At 43.1% G+C, this 16,634-nt stretch overlaps 1 protein-coding gene across 2 annotated transcripts in view; it reads left to right on the forward strand.

The window, feature by feature from the left end:
• LOC126457615 (phospholipid scramblase 1) overlaps positions 1–16,634 on the forward strand; it is a 160,187-nt gene that overhangs the window by 61,550 nt on the left and 82,003 nt on the right. For both annotated transcript variants that reach the window (XM_050094070.1, XM_050094071.1), the window contains exon 4: positions 3,252–3,359. In XM_050094070.1, coding sequence (XP_049950027.1) covers positions 3,252–3,359 — 108 coding nt within the window. The remainder of the gene's footprint in view (positions 1–3,251; positions 3,360–16,634) is intronic.

Here is a 16,634-nt window from a genome sequence, read left to right on the forward strand (position 1 = left end):
CAGGCTGTCATGGATACAGATGGTTGTCACACTGAGCAGCATTTGTAACATGGTACATGAACGTGGGACAGTTAACAAAGGTTACTGTTTCATGTGGGATTTAAAATCTCTTTATTCCAATGGTTTATTTGTTACTTCTTTTCTGCCTGTTTGTTCAAATGCTCCCACAAAGTTTCATGGTCCTATCATCTCATGTCACAGAGTCCCACTCAAGTAGTGAAACTTCAATTATACTTTAAGAGCACACAGGCAAATGAATATAAAATAAGTGCATGTAGAGGATCAATGTACATCAGTTCTGTTTCGCAAGATGAAGTAGCTAAAGCAATAAAAGGACTAAAAAATTCCAAATCGGCAGGTATTGATGGTATACCTGCAACAATGTTAAAGAAGAGCGCATCAAACCTAATTGAAGTAATCACACACTTATGCGACTGCTCACTTCAGGCAGGCACTTTCCCTGATGTGTTGAAAACATCAAAAGTTATTCCTGAATATAAAAAAGGGGATAAAGACAATGTAAATAACTACAGACCCATCACAATTTCCTCCTGCATCTCTAAAGTACTGGAAAAAGTTACGTATGAGAAACTTATGAAATTTATAAATAAAACAGCATCCTATGTAATGAACAACATGGATTCAGAAATAAGAGGTCAATGACAACTGCTGTCTATGAGTGCATCAATTCTGTCCTAAACCTGATGGACAAAAAAACAGGAAACAATAGGAGTCTTTATTGGCTTGTCAAAAGCTTTTGACATGGTGGACCATAAAATTCTGCAATCAAAGCTAGAAAGATATGGTATTCGAGGTCTGTCCAACAAGTGGATCAGTTCCTTCCTGACTAATTGTATGCAGGCAGTGTGCGTCAAGCACACAAATATTGAACTAAAAACTGTATATAATCACTTATCTGACTACAAACAAATAAAATGTGGTGTACCCCAATGATCAGTATTGGGACCCCTTCTGTTTCTTCTGTACATAAATGATCTAAGCTTAAATGTTGATGCACACAAAACAATCATATTTGCAGATGACACCTTGATTCTACTAAAAGGAGACGACGATGAACAGTTACAGCAGACAGTAAACATGGTCACGAAACAACTTAGCAGCTGGGCACAGAGTAATCAGCTTGTAATAAACAGTAAGAAAACCGTTGCTCTAAAATTCCACAATGTTCCTAACAAGGACATGTTTATCCCACCAGTCTCTATCAATGATGAACCAGTTGGTAACAGTACTGAAACCAAATTCTTAGGACTTTGGCTGCAGAGTAACATCAGATGGAATAAGCATATTGAATATCTCAATGCAGAACTGAGCAAAACATGTTACCTTCTTTGTTCATTAAAATCATGCTGTAGTGAGAAAACAATATTGAATGCATATCATGTGTACTTTCATTCTCGTCTTAGATATGGGGTCACCTTCTGGGGAAACTCTAAAACAGCTAATAGCACTTTTAAACTACAAAAAAGGGCCATTAGAATCTTGTTTGGGTGCAAGCCTAGAGACTCTTGTAAACCCCTGTTTAAGAAATCTGGTATTCCTCCATTACCATGTGTATACATTATGGAAACCCTTTTGTTCTTTAAATTAAATGTAATAGGCAAGGACCAGAGACTGCAAAAAACTGTGATATACATGAGCACTTTACCAGACAAAACAGAAACTTACATATGGCTCAAATCAGCACAGCACTGTGCCAAAAAGATACTTTTCACATGGGAGTTAAGCTTTATAACAAACTCCCTGAAAACATAAAAGCTGTCACTGAGGTCAATACATTTGGAAAATCTCTAAAGTCATATTTACAGCATCACTGCTTTTACTCCATTGAAGAATATTTAAATTTATGAAATGTGTTATATAAATACTTACGTGTAAAGTGTATTATTGTAAGCTTAAATATGTATGCCTTGAAATGACTTTCAGCCTGTATATTTATAACTTGACTTGTCCAATGTCTTATGCATAAGCTGCTATGTAGACAACAGGACCAATAAAATACAATCTACAATCCTGTACTCTTGTGTAGCTGTTTTTGTTTCACATCACTGTTTGTTCAGTGTTGTATTGTTGTGTGTCCTCTGAAGGCTATTAAAAAGTACATCTGTATTTAACATGTTTCTTGTAGTAGCCATTTTTGCATGCTGCACATCGAAATTTTTATTTTTATTTATGCATCCAGACATGTTTTGCCTTTTTTTACAAGGCATCTTCAGTGGGTGTCCTGAAATATTACAAGATTTGTCCATTTTTGCACATAGGTTATGGCTTCACATCTAGGCTATAGATTTAAAAACAGTTCTGTAATGTTTTTTTATGAAATGGAAAGGTACTTACAGGTAACTTCTAATTCCTTACCCGTAATTACCTTTCCATTTCATAAAAAAACGTTAAGGAACTGTTTTTAAATCTATAACCTAGATATGAAACCATAACCTATGTGTAAAAATGGACAAATCATGTACTATTTCAGGAAGATGCCTTGTAAAAAAGGCAAAACGCATCTGGGTGCATAAATAAAAATAAAAATTTGATGTGCAGCATGCAAAAAAAGACATTTTCTTTGTAAACAACTACAATTTACATATGTATTTATATCACTTTTGTGCCATGTGAACATTTCACATCTATTGTTATTCAATTTATAAAGTTGAAACATTTACAATGTAGACATTTTTGAAAAGTAGGTTTAAATTTATGATCTCCTACCATCAGTTGATCAAATTTAAATGCAAATTTGGACATATATAAATCGTATCTTAATGTAGATCAACCAAACAAGAAAAATGTCATTCCCACCTGATCACATAAAGAAGAAATGCACCTGTAATGCACAAACTCACTTGTGGGACGTGTCAGAAAGTTGAGCTTTCACTGATATGAAACAGAAAATAGTATTAACATTATTTTTATAAACTATATATTACAGTATAGAAGTTGTACTGTATGTTAGCTGTTATTTCATAAAAGTCTGTTTTTTCAGGTTAGTAGCTGCTGTGAAACAAAAGCAACTTGAAGACTCAGCAAACCTGCTATTTGATGCTTTTGCGACAATGTAAAATACCAAAACTTTAGTTTCCTAGGTATTCATTTGCCCTTTTTTTATAATTTGTTTTCTGTTGTTGCTTGGAAAATGAAGATAGCTGTGTGAAACCTTTTTTCCATATTCCATGTTTCAAATGAAGTTCACTTTATGTATAAAAACTTAACATTGTCTGTTCTATTCCTTTCAGGCGACTGGATGAATATGCCACAAGGCAATCCCAATGTACCGCCAGGCCTCGAGTACCTTACACTAATTGACCAGTTGCTTGTGCATCAAAAAGTTGAACTACTGGAAGGTAAGCTGCAACATTTACAGATGAATGAGTTGTTGAACTTGTACTAGCAGTTCTGAGATATTCATACCATTTCTTTTTTTTTTTTTTTTTTTAATCATTTTGCCATAGGTTAATAACATGTGGTGAACTTTGTCACCAGTGGAAAGCTGTTACGCACTGAAACGGCAGTTAGTTGATCTTGTTGTTGTTATGGTCTTTGGTCCAGAGACTGGTTTGATGCAGCTCTCCATGCTACTCTATCCTGTCCAAGCTTCTTCATCTCCCAGTACCTACTGCAACCTACATCCTTCTGAATCTGTTTAGTGTATTCATCTCTTGGTCTCCCTCTACGATTTGTACCCTCCATGCTGCCCTCCAACACTAAATTGGTGATCCCTTGATGCCTCAGAACATGTCCTACCAACCGATCCCTTCTTCTAGTCAAGTTGTGCCACAAACTTCTCTTCTCCCCAATCCTATTCAATACTTCCATACGTGGCTACGCTCCATACAAATACTTTCAGAAACGACTTCCTGACACTTAAATCTATACTCGATGTTAATAAATTTCTCTTCTTCAGAAACGCTTTCCTTGCCATTGCCAGTCTACATTTGATATCCTCTCTACTTCGAACATCATCAGTTATTTTGCTCCCCAAATGGCAAAACTCCTTTACTACTTTAAGTGCCTCATTCCCTAATCTAATTCCCCAGCATCACCCGATTTAATTCGACTACATTCAATTATCCTCGTTTTGCTTTTGTTGATGTTCATCTTATACCCTCCTTTCAAGACACTGTCCATTCCGTTCAACTGCTCTTCCAAGTCCTTTGCTGTCTCTGACAGAATTACAATGTCATCGGCGAACCTCAAAGTTTTTATTTCTTCTCCATGGATTTTAATACCTACTCCGAATTTTTCTTTTGTTTCCTTCACTGCTTGCTCAATATACAGATTGAATAACATTGGGGATAGGCTACAACCCTGTCTCACTCCCTTCCCAACCACTGCTTCCCTTTCATGTCCCTCGACTCTTATAACTGCCATCTGGTTTCTGTACAAACTGTAAATAGCCTTTCGCTCCCTGTATTTTACTCCTGCCACCTTCAGAATTTGAAAGAGAGTATTCCAGTCGACATTGTCAAAAACTTTCTCTAAGTCTGCAAATGCTAGAAACGTAGGTTTGCCATTCCTTAATCTAGCTTCTAAGATAAGCCATAGGGTCAGTATTGCCTGACATTTTCCGATATTTCTACGGAATCCAAACTGATCTTCCTCAAGGTACGCTTCTACTAGTTTTTCCATTCGTCTGTAAAGAATTTGCGTTAGTATTTTGCAGCTATGACTTATTAAACTGATTGTTCAGTGATTTTCACATCTGTCAACACCTGTTTTCTTTGGGATTGGAATTATTATATTCTTCTTAAAGTCTGAGGGTATTTCGCCTGCCTCATACATCTTGCTCACCAGATGGTAGAGTTTTGTCAGGACTGGCTCTCCCAAGGCTGTCAGTAGTTCTAATGGAATGTTGTCTACACCTGGGGCCTTGTTTTGACTTAGGTCTTTCAGTGCTCTGTCGAACTCTTCACGCAGTATCATATCTCCCATTTCATCTTCACCTACATCCTCTTCCATTTCCGTAATATTGTCCTCAAGTACATCGCCCTAGTATAGATCCTCTATATACTCCTTCCACCTTTATGCTTTCCCTTCTTTGCTTAGAACTGGGTTTCCATCTGAGCTCTTGATATTCATACAAGTGGTTCTCTTTTCTCCAAAGGTATCTTTAATTTTCCTGTAGGCAGTATCTGTCTTACGCCTAGTGAGATAAGTCTCTACATCCTTACATTTGTCCTCTAGCCATCCCTGCTTAGCCATTTTGCACTTTCTGTCGATCTCATTTTTGAGATGTTTGTATTCCTTTTTGCCTGCTTTATTTACTGCATTTTTATATTTTCTCCTTTCATCAATTAAATTCAATATTTCTTCTGTTACCCAAGGATTTCTACTAGCCCTCGTCTTTTTACCTACTAGATCCTCTGCTGCCTTCACTACTTCATCCCTCAAAGCTACCCATTCTTCTTCTTCTACTGTATTTCCTTCCCCCATTCCTGCCATTTGTTCCCTTACGCTCTCCCTGAAAGTCTGTTCATCCTCTGGTTTAGTCAGTTTATCCAGATCCCATCTCCTTAAATTCCCACCTTTTTGCAGTTTCTTCAGTTTTAATCTACAGTTCATAACCACTGGATCGTGGTCAGAGTCCACATCTGCCCCTGGAAATGTCTTACAGTTTAAAATCTGGTTCCTAAATCTCTGTCTTACCATTATACAGGGTGTCCCAGCTATCTTGTCCACCCAAAACATCTCTGGAACAATAACAGCTATTGGAAAACTACTTTCACCGGTGTCAATGTAGGGCTGGGGCCCATGAATGTACATATTTGGAAACATTCTAAAAGGAAAGCATATGTGTTTTTTAACACAAACTTATGTTTTTTAAAATGGACCTCCTATATTTTCTCTTCAGCAATCCATAGCATGAGAAAGCAAATACACAATGGCGTTTATTGCATTGCAATATTCCCATTACATCCCGAGATATTGAGACGCGAAGTTGACGCTTGAAACACCCGACATGCGCTGCTAGCGCATGTCCTGAGGCTCAGGCGTGAACCCCATGCTGACCGTAATCGCGATGTGATTGACATGTGTAATCACACCTCCATACTTATCAAGAGGATGGCAGCAGACCGTATTATTCGTTTCGGACCATCGCGATTACGAGCAGCATGGGGTTCACGCCAGAGTCTCAGGACGTGCGCTAGCAGCACATGTCGGGTGTTTCAAGTGTCAACTTTGCATCTCAATATCTTGGGATGTAATGGGAATATTGCGATGCAATCAACACCATTGTGTATGTGCTTTGTCATGCTATGGATTGCTGAAGAAAAAATGTAGGAGGTCCATTTAAAAAAACATAAGTTTGTGTTAAAAACACATATGCTTTCGATTTAGAATGTTTCCAAATACGTACATTCATGGGCCCCAGCCCTACATTGATACCAGTGAAAGTCGTTTTCCAATAGCTGTTATTGTTCCAGAGATATTTTGGGTGGACAATAGCTGGGATACCCTGTATAATCTATCTGAAACCTGTCAGTATCTCCAGGCTTCTTCCATGTATACAACCTTCTTTTATGATTCTTGAACCAAGTGTTAGCTATGATTAAGTTGTGCTCTGTGCAAAATTCTATCAGGCGGCTTCCTCTTTCATTTCTTAGCCCCAATCCATGTTCACCTACTACGTTTCCTTCTCTCCCTTTTCCTACTACCGAATTCCACCCACCCATGACTATTAAATTTTCGTCTCCCTTCACTATCTGAATAATTTCTTTTATTTCATCATACATTTCTTCAATTTCTTCGTCATCTGCAGAGCTAGTTGGCATATAAACTTGTACTACTGTAGTAGGCGTGGGCTTCGTGTCTATCTTGGCCACAATAATGCGTTCACTATGCTGTTTGTAGTAGCTTACCCGCACTCCAATTTTTTTTATTCATTGTTAAACCGACTCCTGCATTACCCCTATTTGATTTTGTATTTATAACCCTAAATTCGCCTGACCATAAGTGTTGTTCCTCCTACCACCGAACTTCACTAATTCTTACTATATCTAACTTTAACCTATCCATTTCCCTTTTTAAATTTTCTAACCTACCTGCTCGATTAAGGGATCTGACATTCCACACTCTGTTCCGTAGAACACCAGTTTTCTTTCTCCTGATAACAACGTCCTCCTGAGTAGTCCCCGCCCGGAGATCCGAATGGGAGACTATTTTACCTCCAGAATATTTTACCCAAGAGGACGCCATCATCATTTAACCATACAGTAAAGCTGCATGCCCTTGGGAAAAATTACGGCTGTAGTTTCCCCTTGCTTTTAGCCGTTCGCAGTACCAGCACAGCAAGGCCGTTTTGGTTAGTGTTACAAGGCCAGATCAGTTAATCATCAAGACTGTTGCCCCTGCAACTACTGAAAAGGCTCCTGCCCCTCTTCAGGAACCACACATTTGTCTGGCCTCTCAACAGATACCCCTCCGTTGTGGTTGCACCTGCGGTACGGCTATCTGTATCGCTGAGGCACGCAAGCCTCCCCAAACTGTCTTTGTGTAGCAAGAAACATTTTCGGAAACTGATTGTTATGTGGACAATGAAACAGGCAATTTATTATTGGTCAGATGCTATTGGGTTTTCATCTCTTTTTTTCAGTGTCCGAACATGAGAGACAAGATACATTGCATGTTTCTGTGTATTCTGAACTCATTGCTTGAAATTATAATTATGTGAGGAATCTGGACAAGTAAAAATTAATCACATCACCTGATTAGGGATTTCTTTATGAGTTATTTAGTGTTCCATTTCCTGCCCCCTCACACTTGAATCAAGGAAGAAAGTGAGTGAGTATCCTCATTAATGCAGCCCTGAGATATCTCAAGTGAACATTGTTGATAAAATACTATAGGCCATTTTTAAAATAAAACATTTATGTAAAACCTCAGAATTACACTCCCCCACAATATTTCATAAATACGATGAAGAAGACACAACACCAACAACTTATTTTATCATCTGTGGCACTGAAAATGGTAATTCTTTGGTTGGAATGTCAGCTGGTTGATGTGTGGTCACTCTAAATCTTCCTTTCATTAAACTAGTTAATGAATGTAATGGTACCTTGTCTCTGTGTGTTTTGAACATTCATAAAATTCTGGCCCATTGATAAACTTGATAATGATTTTGTTATCTATTTGTGAAATAGGAACTCATGATTCATCAACAGCTGCAGTTTCTTTCAGAAGTTGCTCTAACCACACAAGTGATTTGGAAGTTTACTTTCAGCCACATATTCTCTGTCTTTGAAGAAAGACCAACACGAAGCTGTAATTTAACTTTTTACGCAAAGGGATCGCCATCAAACTTGAGTACAATTCTACTATTTGATTGTCTTGTGCATTTATCCCCACCATGGTCAACATCACTATAAGCTTCAATACTACACTCATCATTCTTCTCAAACTTAGTGCCATGTGTAATTGTTTAAGTAAGATATCTGAGTATTTTTTGAGCAGTGCGAACTACACCTATGTTGTTGAGTCTTAAATTGTGGATACAACATTAACAGCAAATGATAAATTTGGTTTTGTGCCCTGTGTTAAATACAACAAACTTACAAATATTTCTTGACAGGGTTCATTATTGTTAAAAAAAGCGTGACTCTCCAAGTAACCAACGTGGTTCGTTTGGTAAAGATAATGGTCTTACATCCATCGCACCATATTTGTTTAAAATTCTCTTCACATATGCAGACTGATTTATTTGGGTACAATTGTCAAATTCCCTGATTTGCAAGCCAAGGAAGTAATGAACATTTTCTACTGTGATCTGAAAACATTTATCACAATGTTCAATAAATTTAGTTGTTGCATTCCTGGAACCCATAGCCAACCCATCAGTAATGTAAAATAGCATTACCAGGTTTTCAAAGTAGAACATAAATGATTCTGCGTGGCTCTACCATAAATTACATTCACTGAGAGATTTAAAAAGAGATTCCTATTAGTATTTTGAGGCATGCTTAAAACTGTGCAGATTCTTCAGCAATTTAGTGCAACACCTGTACCGTCTGGTTGATAGTATGTAAATTTCCCAAAAATACCATTGAGAAATGACATTCTTACTCAAATTGCATTATACACCATTCATTTTGAATTCCAGCACTCAACAGGGCTCTCATCATCTTAAATATTGCTGTGAGGTTAAATGTGTCAACAAAATCTGTTCCAAATCATTGAACATATCATTTTGGAACCAGTCAAGCCTTATATTGAACCACTGCATTATTTGCATACAGTTTTCTGACAGAAACACATCAGTCTTCAATCATAGTTTGTAAACTAGTTCCTATGTTTTGCTTTTTTTCAGTGAAATTATGTCTTCCTCCAGTGTTGTCTTCCATAAAGTGCAGTAATTGAATGTTTCCATCCAGTTGAGAGAGCAAGCCTATGTACATCTTAATTATGGAACTCCTTGCCACCAGCTTTGACATAATTCCTTCACAGCTGTAACTTGAACTAGAGTCTGTATTGTTTTAATTGACCATGATAATTTTTCTTTACCTTCATCTTCATGTTGTGAAAGGTATGTTACCATGAAACTGGAAAAATCATCCTTGAAAACAGCAAAGTATTGGAAACTCTGTAAATTATTTTTTTATGATGGTCCACAAACATCTGTGTAAACTAATTATCCAGGTTTAGTAGGTTTCACCATTCTTTCACCAAATGCCAGCAGATGTTTCTTGCTGTAGATACATGTCTCACAAAATCTGCTGTCAGTCATTGTCTTTTTACCACAATCCTTCAAAAACTAGTGCATGTAGTACTTATTTTGATAACCCAGTTTTTCTTACCATCCGTATAAGGTATCATCACTTTCTAAAACAAACAACACAAGACTATTTGTGAGAAACAACCATCACAGCCAAATGATAAAGCTCATTTTCGACACTGGATGCAGCAACAGCATTTGCTACACTATTTGTGCCAAAGACCCATGATTGCCAACATTTTAATTATTTGATCTATTCCTTTCTGTGCAGTGCTCTTAACACAGAAAGAATCAATTTCTGTTGATTGAATACCTGCACATAAATTTGACTTGCACCAAATGTTCCAATTTCTACTCTATTTTTGCCAATATACAGCTGTCTTGGAGTTTCAAATGGCTTATGCATGGTGTACCAATCATGTTGATTTGTTTTATAATGTATTGCACCACTGTCAGTGTTCCATTTGTGAAAGTCCGGTTTGTTTGTATCTACAGAAAAATTGTTTTGTCACACCATTAAAACTATCTTCTCAATTTTTGCCCCCCTGTGGGTTCGGGGGTAAGAATAGGCCCGCGGTATTCCTGTCTGTCGTAAGAGGCGATTAAAAGGAGTCTCAAACATTTCGGCCTTAATGTGATGGTCTCCTAAGGGGTTTGACCACTACCTTTCAAAATTTTCTGTTAGTGCATACCATTTGGGGAAGGACGCATACCATTTGGGGAAGGATGCCTTATGTGGTGTATTATATATCCATCTTGCCCTAAGGTCTGGCACACCCGATATTGTCATGGAGTTAGACTTACACCAAGCTTCCGGCCACATCAGCTGCAGTGTGTTCCCGGTAGCATACATTCCCTCCATTATGCTCTTCCACCTTTGCCCTCGTGATGTACATGGATATTCGACACCCGACATCCAGCACGGTAGCCAGTCCGTTGTGGTGGGGTCGTCATGTACCCTCTTGGTGGTAGCCCCCTGACTACACAGGGATCGCACTGCTGATGCCTGAGCTGCTACTTCCCCACGTATGCCGAGGAGTAGATGCCTATCCCTCTGGGGCATTGGGACTCCCGGCAAAGACCATCCTGCCAGGTGGTCTTTGCTGTGGCTGGGTGGCGCCTGTGGGGAGAGCCCCTGGTCGGAGTGGGTGGCATCAGGGCGGATGACCCGCAATGAAGCGTGGTACATCATCTCTCGCTGGTGGGCTTCCACCAGCAGTCTCTAAGCGATCGAGGTCTAACCTCAACGAGAAGAAATTTGATCCGAGATCTTTTCCTTCCCTGGCCACTCCATGGGAGGAACATATGGCCAAAGAACGCAGTGCTGATTATTCACCCCGGTACCTAGTCTGTACGCGAGTTGATGGTAAATCATTTATGCCAACCAAGCCCCAGTTTTTTGTGGAGCATTTAGAGGACAAGTTCGGTGAGGTGGAGGGCTTGTCTAAAACGCGCTCTGGATCAGTTCTAATCAAGACAGCATCCTCTGCCCTGTCACGGAGGTTGCCCACTTGTGATAAGAGTTTGCCCCATAAGAGTTTAAACATGGTCCAGGGTATTATATTCCACAGGGATCTTCTTCTGCAGTCGGACGATGAACTACACACCAACCTAGAACGATGAGGTGTTCACTTCGTCCGGCGTGTCCATTGGGGTCCGAGGGATAATCAAGTAGCCACCGGTGCCTTCATCTTGGCATTCGAGGGTGATATCTTACCCGAAAAGGTCAAGGTGATGGTTTACCGCTATGATGTGAAACCATATATCCCTCCTCCAATACGGCGTTTTAAATGCTAAGTTTGGGCATATGTCTTCCCGATGTACTTCCAGCATCACATGTCGAGATTGTGAACGTCTTTCGCATCCCAATACTCCATGTGCTCCACCTCCCATCTGTGTTAAATGCGGAGAACACCGTTCCCCCTGCTCGCCGGACTGCAGGATATGGAATATAAGACCCTGGACCACCTGACATACTCCAAGGATGGGCAGAAATATGAGAGGCTCCATCCTGTGCCAATGACATCGACCTATGCCGCTGCTGCAACGATGGTTCTCCCATCTCCCGTGTTGTCCCGCACGGTTAGCTCTGTGATCGGTCAGCATCCACCAGCCCCCTTCAACCTCCCCCCCCCCCCCCCCTCTCCCAACCATCGGGGACATCAGTTCCCCCTTACCAGCCGGAGAAGTGTAAGACTTCTTCAGCTACTCTCGCCAGGAAGGGGTCCCTTGGGGACCTCCCTTCGCAAGTTCCGACCAGCGGAAATGCGGACACCCGCAAGCGGCTGAAACAACCACCAGTCGCTGGTCGTGGGGCCTCACGGTCGTCGTCCGTCCCTGAGACGGACCCAGTGAAGCCCTCCCAGCCTGAACCACCGAAGGCACAGCGAGAGAAGCAGAAAAAGAGGAAAGCCCCAAGAATCCCGACATTGCGGTGATACCCGTCCCACCGCTTCCTACATCCTCTGCGTCTGAAGACGAGGTGGAGATTCTGGCATCCCCTGAGGACCTCGATCTCGCTGGTCCCTCAGACGCCATGGATAGCACTAGCACAGGTGCTCAATCGGAGGCAGCAGGTGACCCAGCGGCGTAATCTGCCTTCCCAGTCCCTTCACGCCTTTCTCAGCCATGGACGATACTATACTCCAGTGGAACTGCAGCGGCTTCTTCCACCATCTAGCTGAGCTCCGACAACTTATCAGGCTTCACTCTTTCTTCTGCATTGCTCTTCAGGAAACTTGGTTTCCAGCAATGCGAACCCCCGCCCTCCATGGCTATTGGGGTTATTATAAGAATCGGGCAGCTTATGAAAGGGTGTTTGGTGGCGTCTGCATCTATGTCCTTCACTCTCTCCACAGCGAGCCTGTCCCTCTACAAACACCTTTAGAGGCTGCTGCTGTTCGTGTGTGGATGCCACAGGCTGTTACTGTCTGCAGTCTTTACCTTCCACTGGATGATGATGTAACGCAGCATGTCCTGGCTGTGCTGATAGCCTAATTGCCACCACCTTTCTTGTTACTGGGCGACTTCAACGCCCATAACCCTCTTTGGGGTGAGTCAGTGACAACAGGTCGAGGCGCCACCATTGAGCATGTATTGGCACAGCCCGATCTCTCCATTTTAGATGATGGTGCCTTCACACATTTCAGTGTGGTGCATGGCATGTACTCCGCCATCGACCTTTCGATCTGCAGCCCTAGCCTCTTACCTTCTGTCCAATGGAGTGTGCATGACGACCTGTGTCACTACTGACCACTTTCTGATCTTCCTGTCACTGTCACAGCGTCACTCTTCTGGGCGCCCTAGCAGATGGGCTATGAATAAGGCTGACTGGGACTTGTTCTCCTCCATTGCCGCTATTGAGCCTCTCTCCATTGATGCCATTGATGCGGTGGTTCAGCAGTCACCGGCATCGTTACTGCCGCAGAATCTGCCATTCCCCATTCTTCTGGGTCCCCTAGGCGGAGGACTGTGCCTTGGTGGTCGCCTGCGATCACCGAGGCGATTAAAGATCGCCGGCGGGCGCTCCAGCATCACAAGCAGCATCCATTTTTAGAAAACCTCGTCGCCTTTAAACGGCTCAGTGCGCGGGCCCGCCGTATCATTCGTCAACACAAGCAGGAGTGCTGGGAGTGGTATGTGTCCACCATTGGCCTCCATGTCTCTCCATCGCAGGTCTGGGCCAAGATTCACCGCCTCTATGGCTATCGGAACCCTATCAGTGTCCCTGCGCTCTCACTGAATGGAGCAGACTCCGACGTAATTGCCAACCTCTTGGCAGAGCATTTTGGTCTGAGTTCCACTTCTGCGAATTACCCCTGGCCTTCCGCTCCATTAAAGAGCGGATGGAACGTTGGAGCCTTTCTTTTCGCACCCACACTTCTGAATCCTACAATGCTCCATTCAGTGAGTGGGAATTTCACAGTGCCCTAGCCGCTTGCCCTGATACCGCACCTGGGCCAGATAGCATCCACTGTCAGATGCTGAAACACCTTTCAGTGGACTGCCAGCAACGCCTCCTCGACTTTTACAACCGTCTATGGGTCGAGGGTGAGTTTCCGTCACAATGGCGGGAAGGCATTGTCATCCCCGTTTTGAAACCTGGCAGCAACTCTTTGGAGGTGGACAGCTACCGCCCCATTAGCCTCACCGACGTTCTTTGCAAGTTGCTCGAACGGATGGTGAGCTGGCGATTGAGTTGGGTACTCGAGTCTCGGCTCCATCTCAGGGTGGGTTCTGTAAAGGCCGTTCTGCCACCGACAATCCGGTGAGCCTGGAGTCCGCCCTCCGTATGGCCTTTGCCCGCCGTCAGCAGCTCATCGCTGTCTTTTTGACATGCGGAAGGCGTACGATATGACGTGGCGCCATCACATCCTCTCTACACTTCATGACTGGGGTCTTCGGGGTCCGCTGCCGATTTTCATCAGAAATTTTCTGTCGCATCGCACCTTCCGCGTGCAAGTCGCGGCCTCCCATAGTTCCTCCCAAGTTCAGGAGAACGGGGTACAACAGGGATCGGTCTTAAGTGCCTGTCTGTTTTTAATTGCAACTAACAGGCTCGCTGCGGCAGTGGGAACGTCTGTCTCCGCTTCGCTGTATGCTGACGACTTCGGCGTCTACTGTAGCGCCATTGGCATTGCCGCTGCTGAGGGTCAGCTGCAGGGAACTATCCGCAAGGCGCAGTGTTGGGCTGTAGCGCATGGGTTCGAGTTTTCTGATGCCAAGACCTGCGTTATGCATTTCTGCCGGCGACGGACTGTTCGCCTGGAGCCACGGCTTTATCTTGACGCCGAACTTCTTGCTGTGTTGGAGACACATAGGTTTTTGGGTGTGGTTTTTGATGCCCGGTTGACTTGGCTGCCACATATTCGGCAGATTAAACAGATGTGTTGGCGGCATCTAAATGCTCTGCGATGCTTGAGCCACACCAGCTGGGGCGCCGACCGATCTACCCCCTTACGGCTCTACCAGGTGTTAATCCAGTCCCGTCTGGATTATGGGAGCCTGGCTTATGGCTCAGCATCCCCATCTGCGCTGCTGGTGCTAGACCCAATCCTACACAGCGGAATACGCCTTGCCGCTGGTGCTTTCCAGACCAGCCCTGTGGACAGCATACTTGTGGAGGCAGGTGTCCCTCCACTGCGGGTACGGCACCAACGTTTACTGGCCGCTTATTCTACACATGTTCGTAGCTTGCCCGGCCGTCCTAATTATCGTCTCCTGTTTCCGCCGTCAATCGTCCGTCCCCCAGATCGTCAGCCATGGTCGGGTTGTACGATCGTGGTCCGCATCAGAGAGCTTCTCTCCGTGTTTGGAGTTTTCCCCCTTCCACCTTCTTTTCGGGCCCCATGGTGTGTGCCCCACCCTTGCCTTCGGCTCAACTTGGCACAGGGCCCAAAGGACTCAGTCTATCCATCCGAGCCATGTATCTGGGCTCTGGCATTTTTTACACTGACAGTTCGATGGTTGCTGGTCGTGTTGGTTATGCTCTCACTCTAGGGGACCATTACAAACAACGATCCTTGCCGGCTGGCTGCAGCATTTTCACTGCTGAGCTGGTCGCCATCTTTCGTGCCCTAGAGTATATCCAATCCTGCTCAGGTGAGTCCTCCGTTATCTATAGCGATTCCCTGAGCGGTTTACGAGCTATCAACCAGTGTTTCCCTAATTCTCGTCTAGTGATGGCTATCCAGGAGTCCCTGCATTCTCTCCTGTTGTGGCCACTCTGTGGTCTTCATGTGGACCCCAGGCCATGTTGGGATACCCGGCAATGAAACTGTTGGCCGCATGGCGAAAGAGGCCACCAGTAAACCATCTCTGGACATTGGCCTCCTGGAGACTGATTTGCGAGCTGTGTTACGCCGCAAAGTTTTCGTGCTTTGGGACGCTGAATGGCGCGATATGACCGCGCCTATTAAACTCCGTGCTATCAAGGAGACGACGACTGTGTGGCGCTCCTCCTTGCGAGTCTGTCGCAAGGAGTCTGTCGTCCTCTGCCGACTGTGCATTGGGACCACACGGATGACGCATGGCCACTTATTGCACCATGAGGACCCCCCTCTATGTCGCTGCGGTTCGGCATTGACAGTGGTCCACATTTTGTTGGCCTGTCCACTCTTAACTGTGCTCAGGCAGACATTTGCGCTGCCTGACACGCTCCCTGCCCTTTTAACTGATGACAATGCTATGGCGGGCTTAGTCTTGCATTTTATTCGGGCAGGGGGCTTTCATCACTCAATCTAAGTGTTTGTCCTTCTTTATTGATTCTGGCCTTTGGCCAACGATTTTAGTCTGAGTTTTTAGTGTGTTTTTTCTTTCAGTGGTTGACTTTTCCTTTTTTGTCTCTATGGTCGGCCAACCACTGTCACACTCTGTGTGCTTTTAATTCAATTTGTCTGTTCTCTGTCTGAGTCTGTGTTGTCCTGTGTCGTCTGTTGTCTCCTTTATTCGTTTTTACTCTGTGTGGGTGTTTTTCAGTTGTGGAACAAGGGACCGATGACCATAGCAGTCTGGTCCCTTTAATCCCACAAACCAACCAACCTCAATTTTTGAAGTATCTTTGTGGCTTAAATTTCTTGAACTTCCCATTGATGTTACACAAGTTGACAGAATAATACAGTCTTTTCCTTTGTGCGTGCTAGAGCATTTGCAAGCTGCTGTTTTTCTCACATCCAAAACCGAACCTGTGTCACTTTGTTTTGATATGTGACCTACTTTGCCACATGAAAAGCATTTTCTTAAATGAGACATTTTATACATGCGTGCTTCAGATGCAGTTTGATCGTGCCATTGTTGGTGTTTGTTAACCTACATTTTTGACATCATTCCTTAGCAGCACAATCGTATTCACAATCTGTTATTCACAACTCATAAAATAAACACATTTTTTAAACTTACTGAATGTTTT

The sequence above is a fragment of the Schistocerca serialis genome, chromosome 2, assembly GCF_023864345.2.
Source record: "Schistocerca serialis cubense isolate TAMUIC-IGC-003099 chromosome 2, iqSchSeri2.2, whole genome shotgun sequence".
Taxonomy (NCBI): Eukaryota; Metazoa; Arthropoda; class Insecta; order Orthoptera; family Acrididae; genus Schistocerca; species Schistocerca serialis.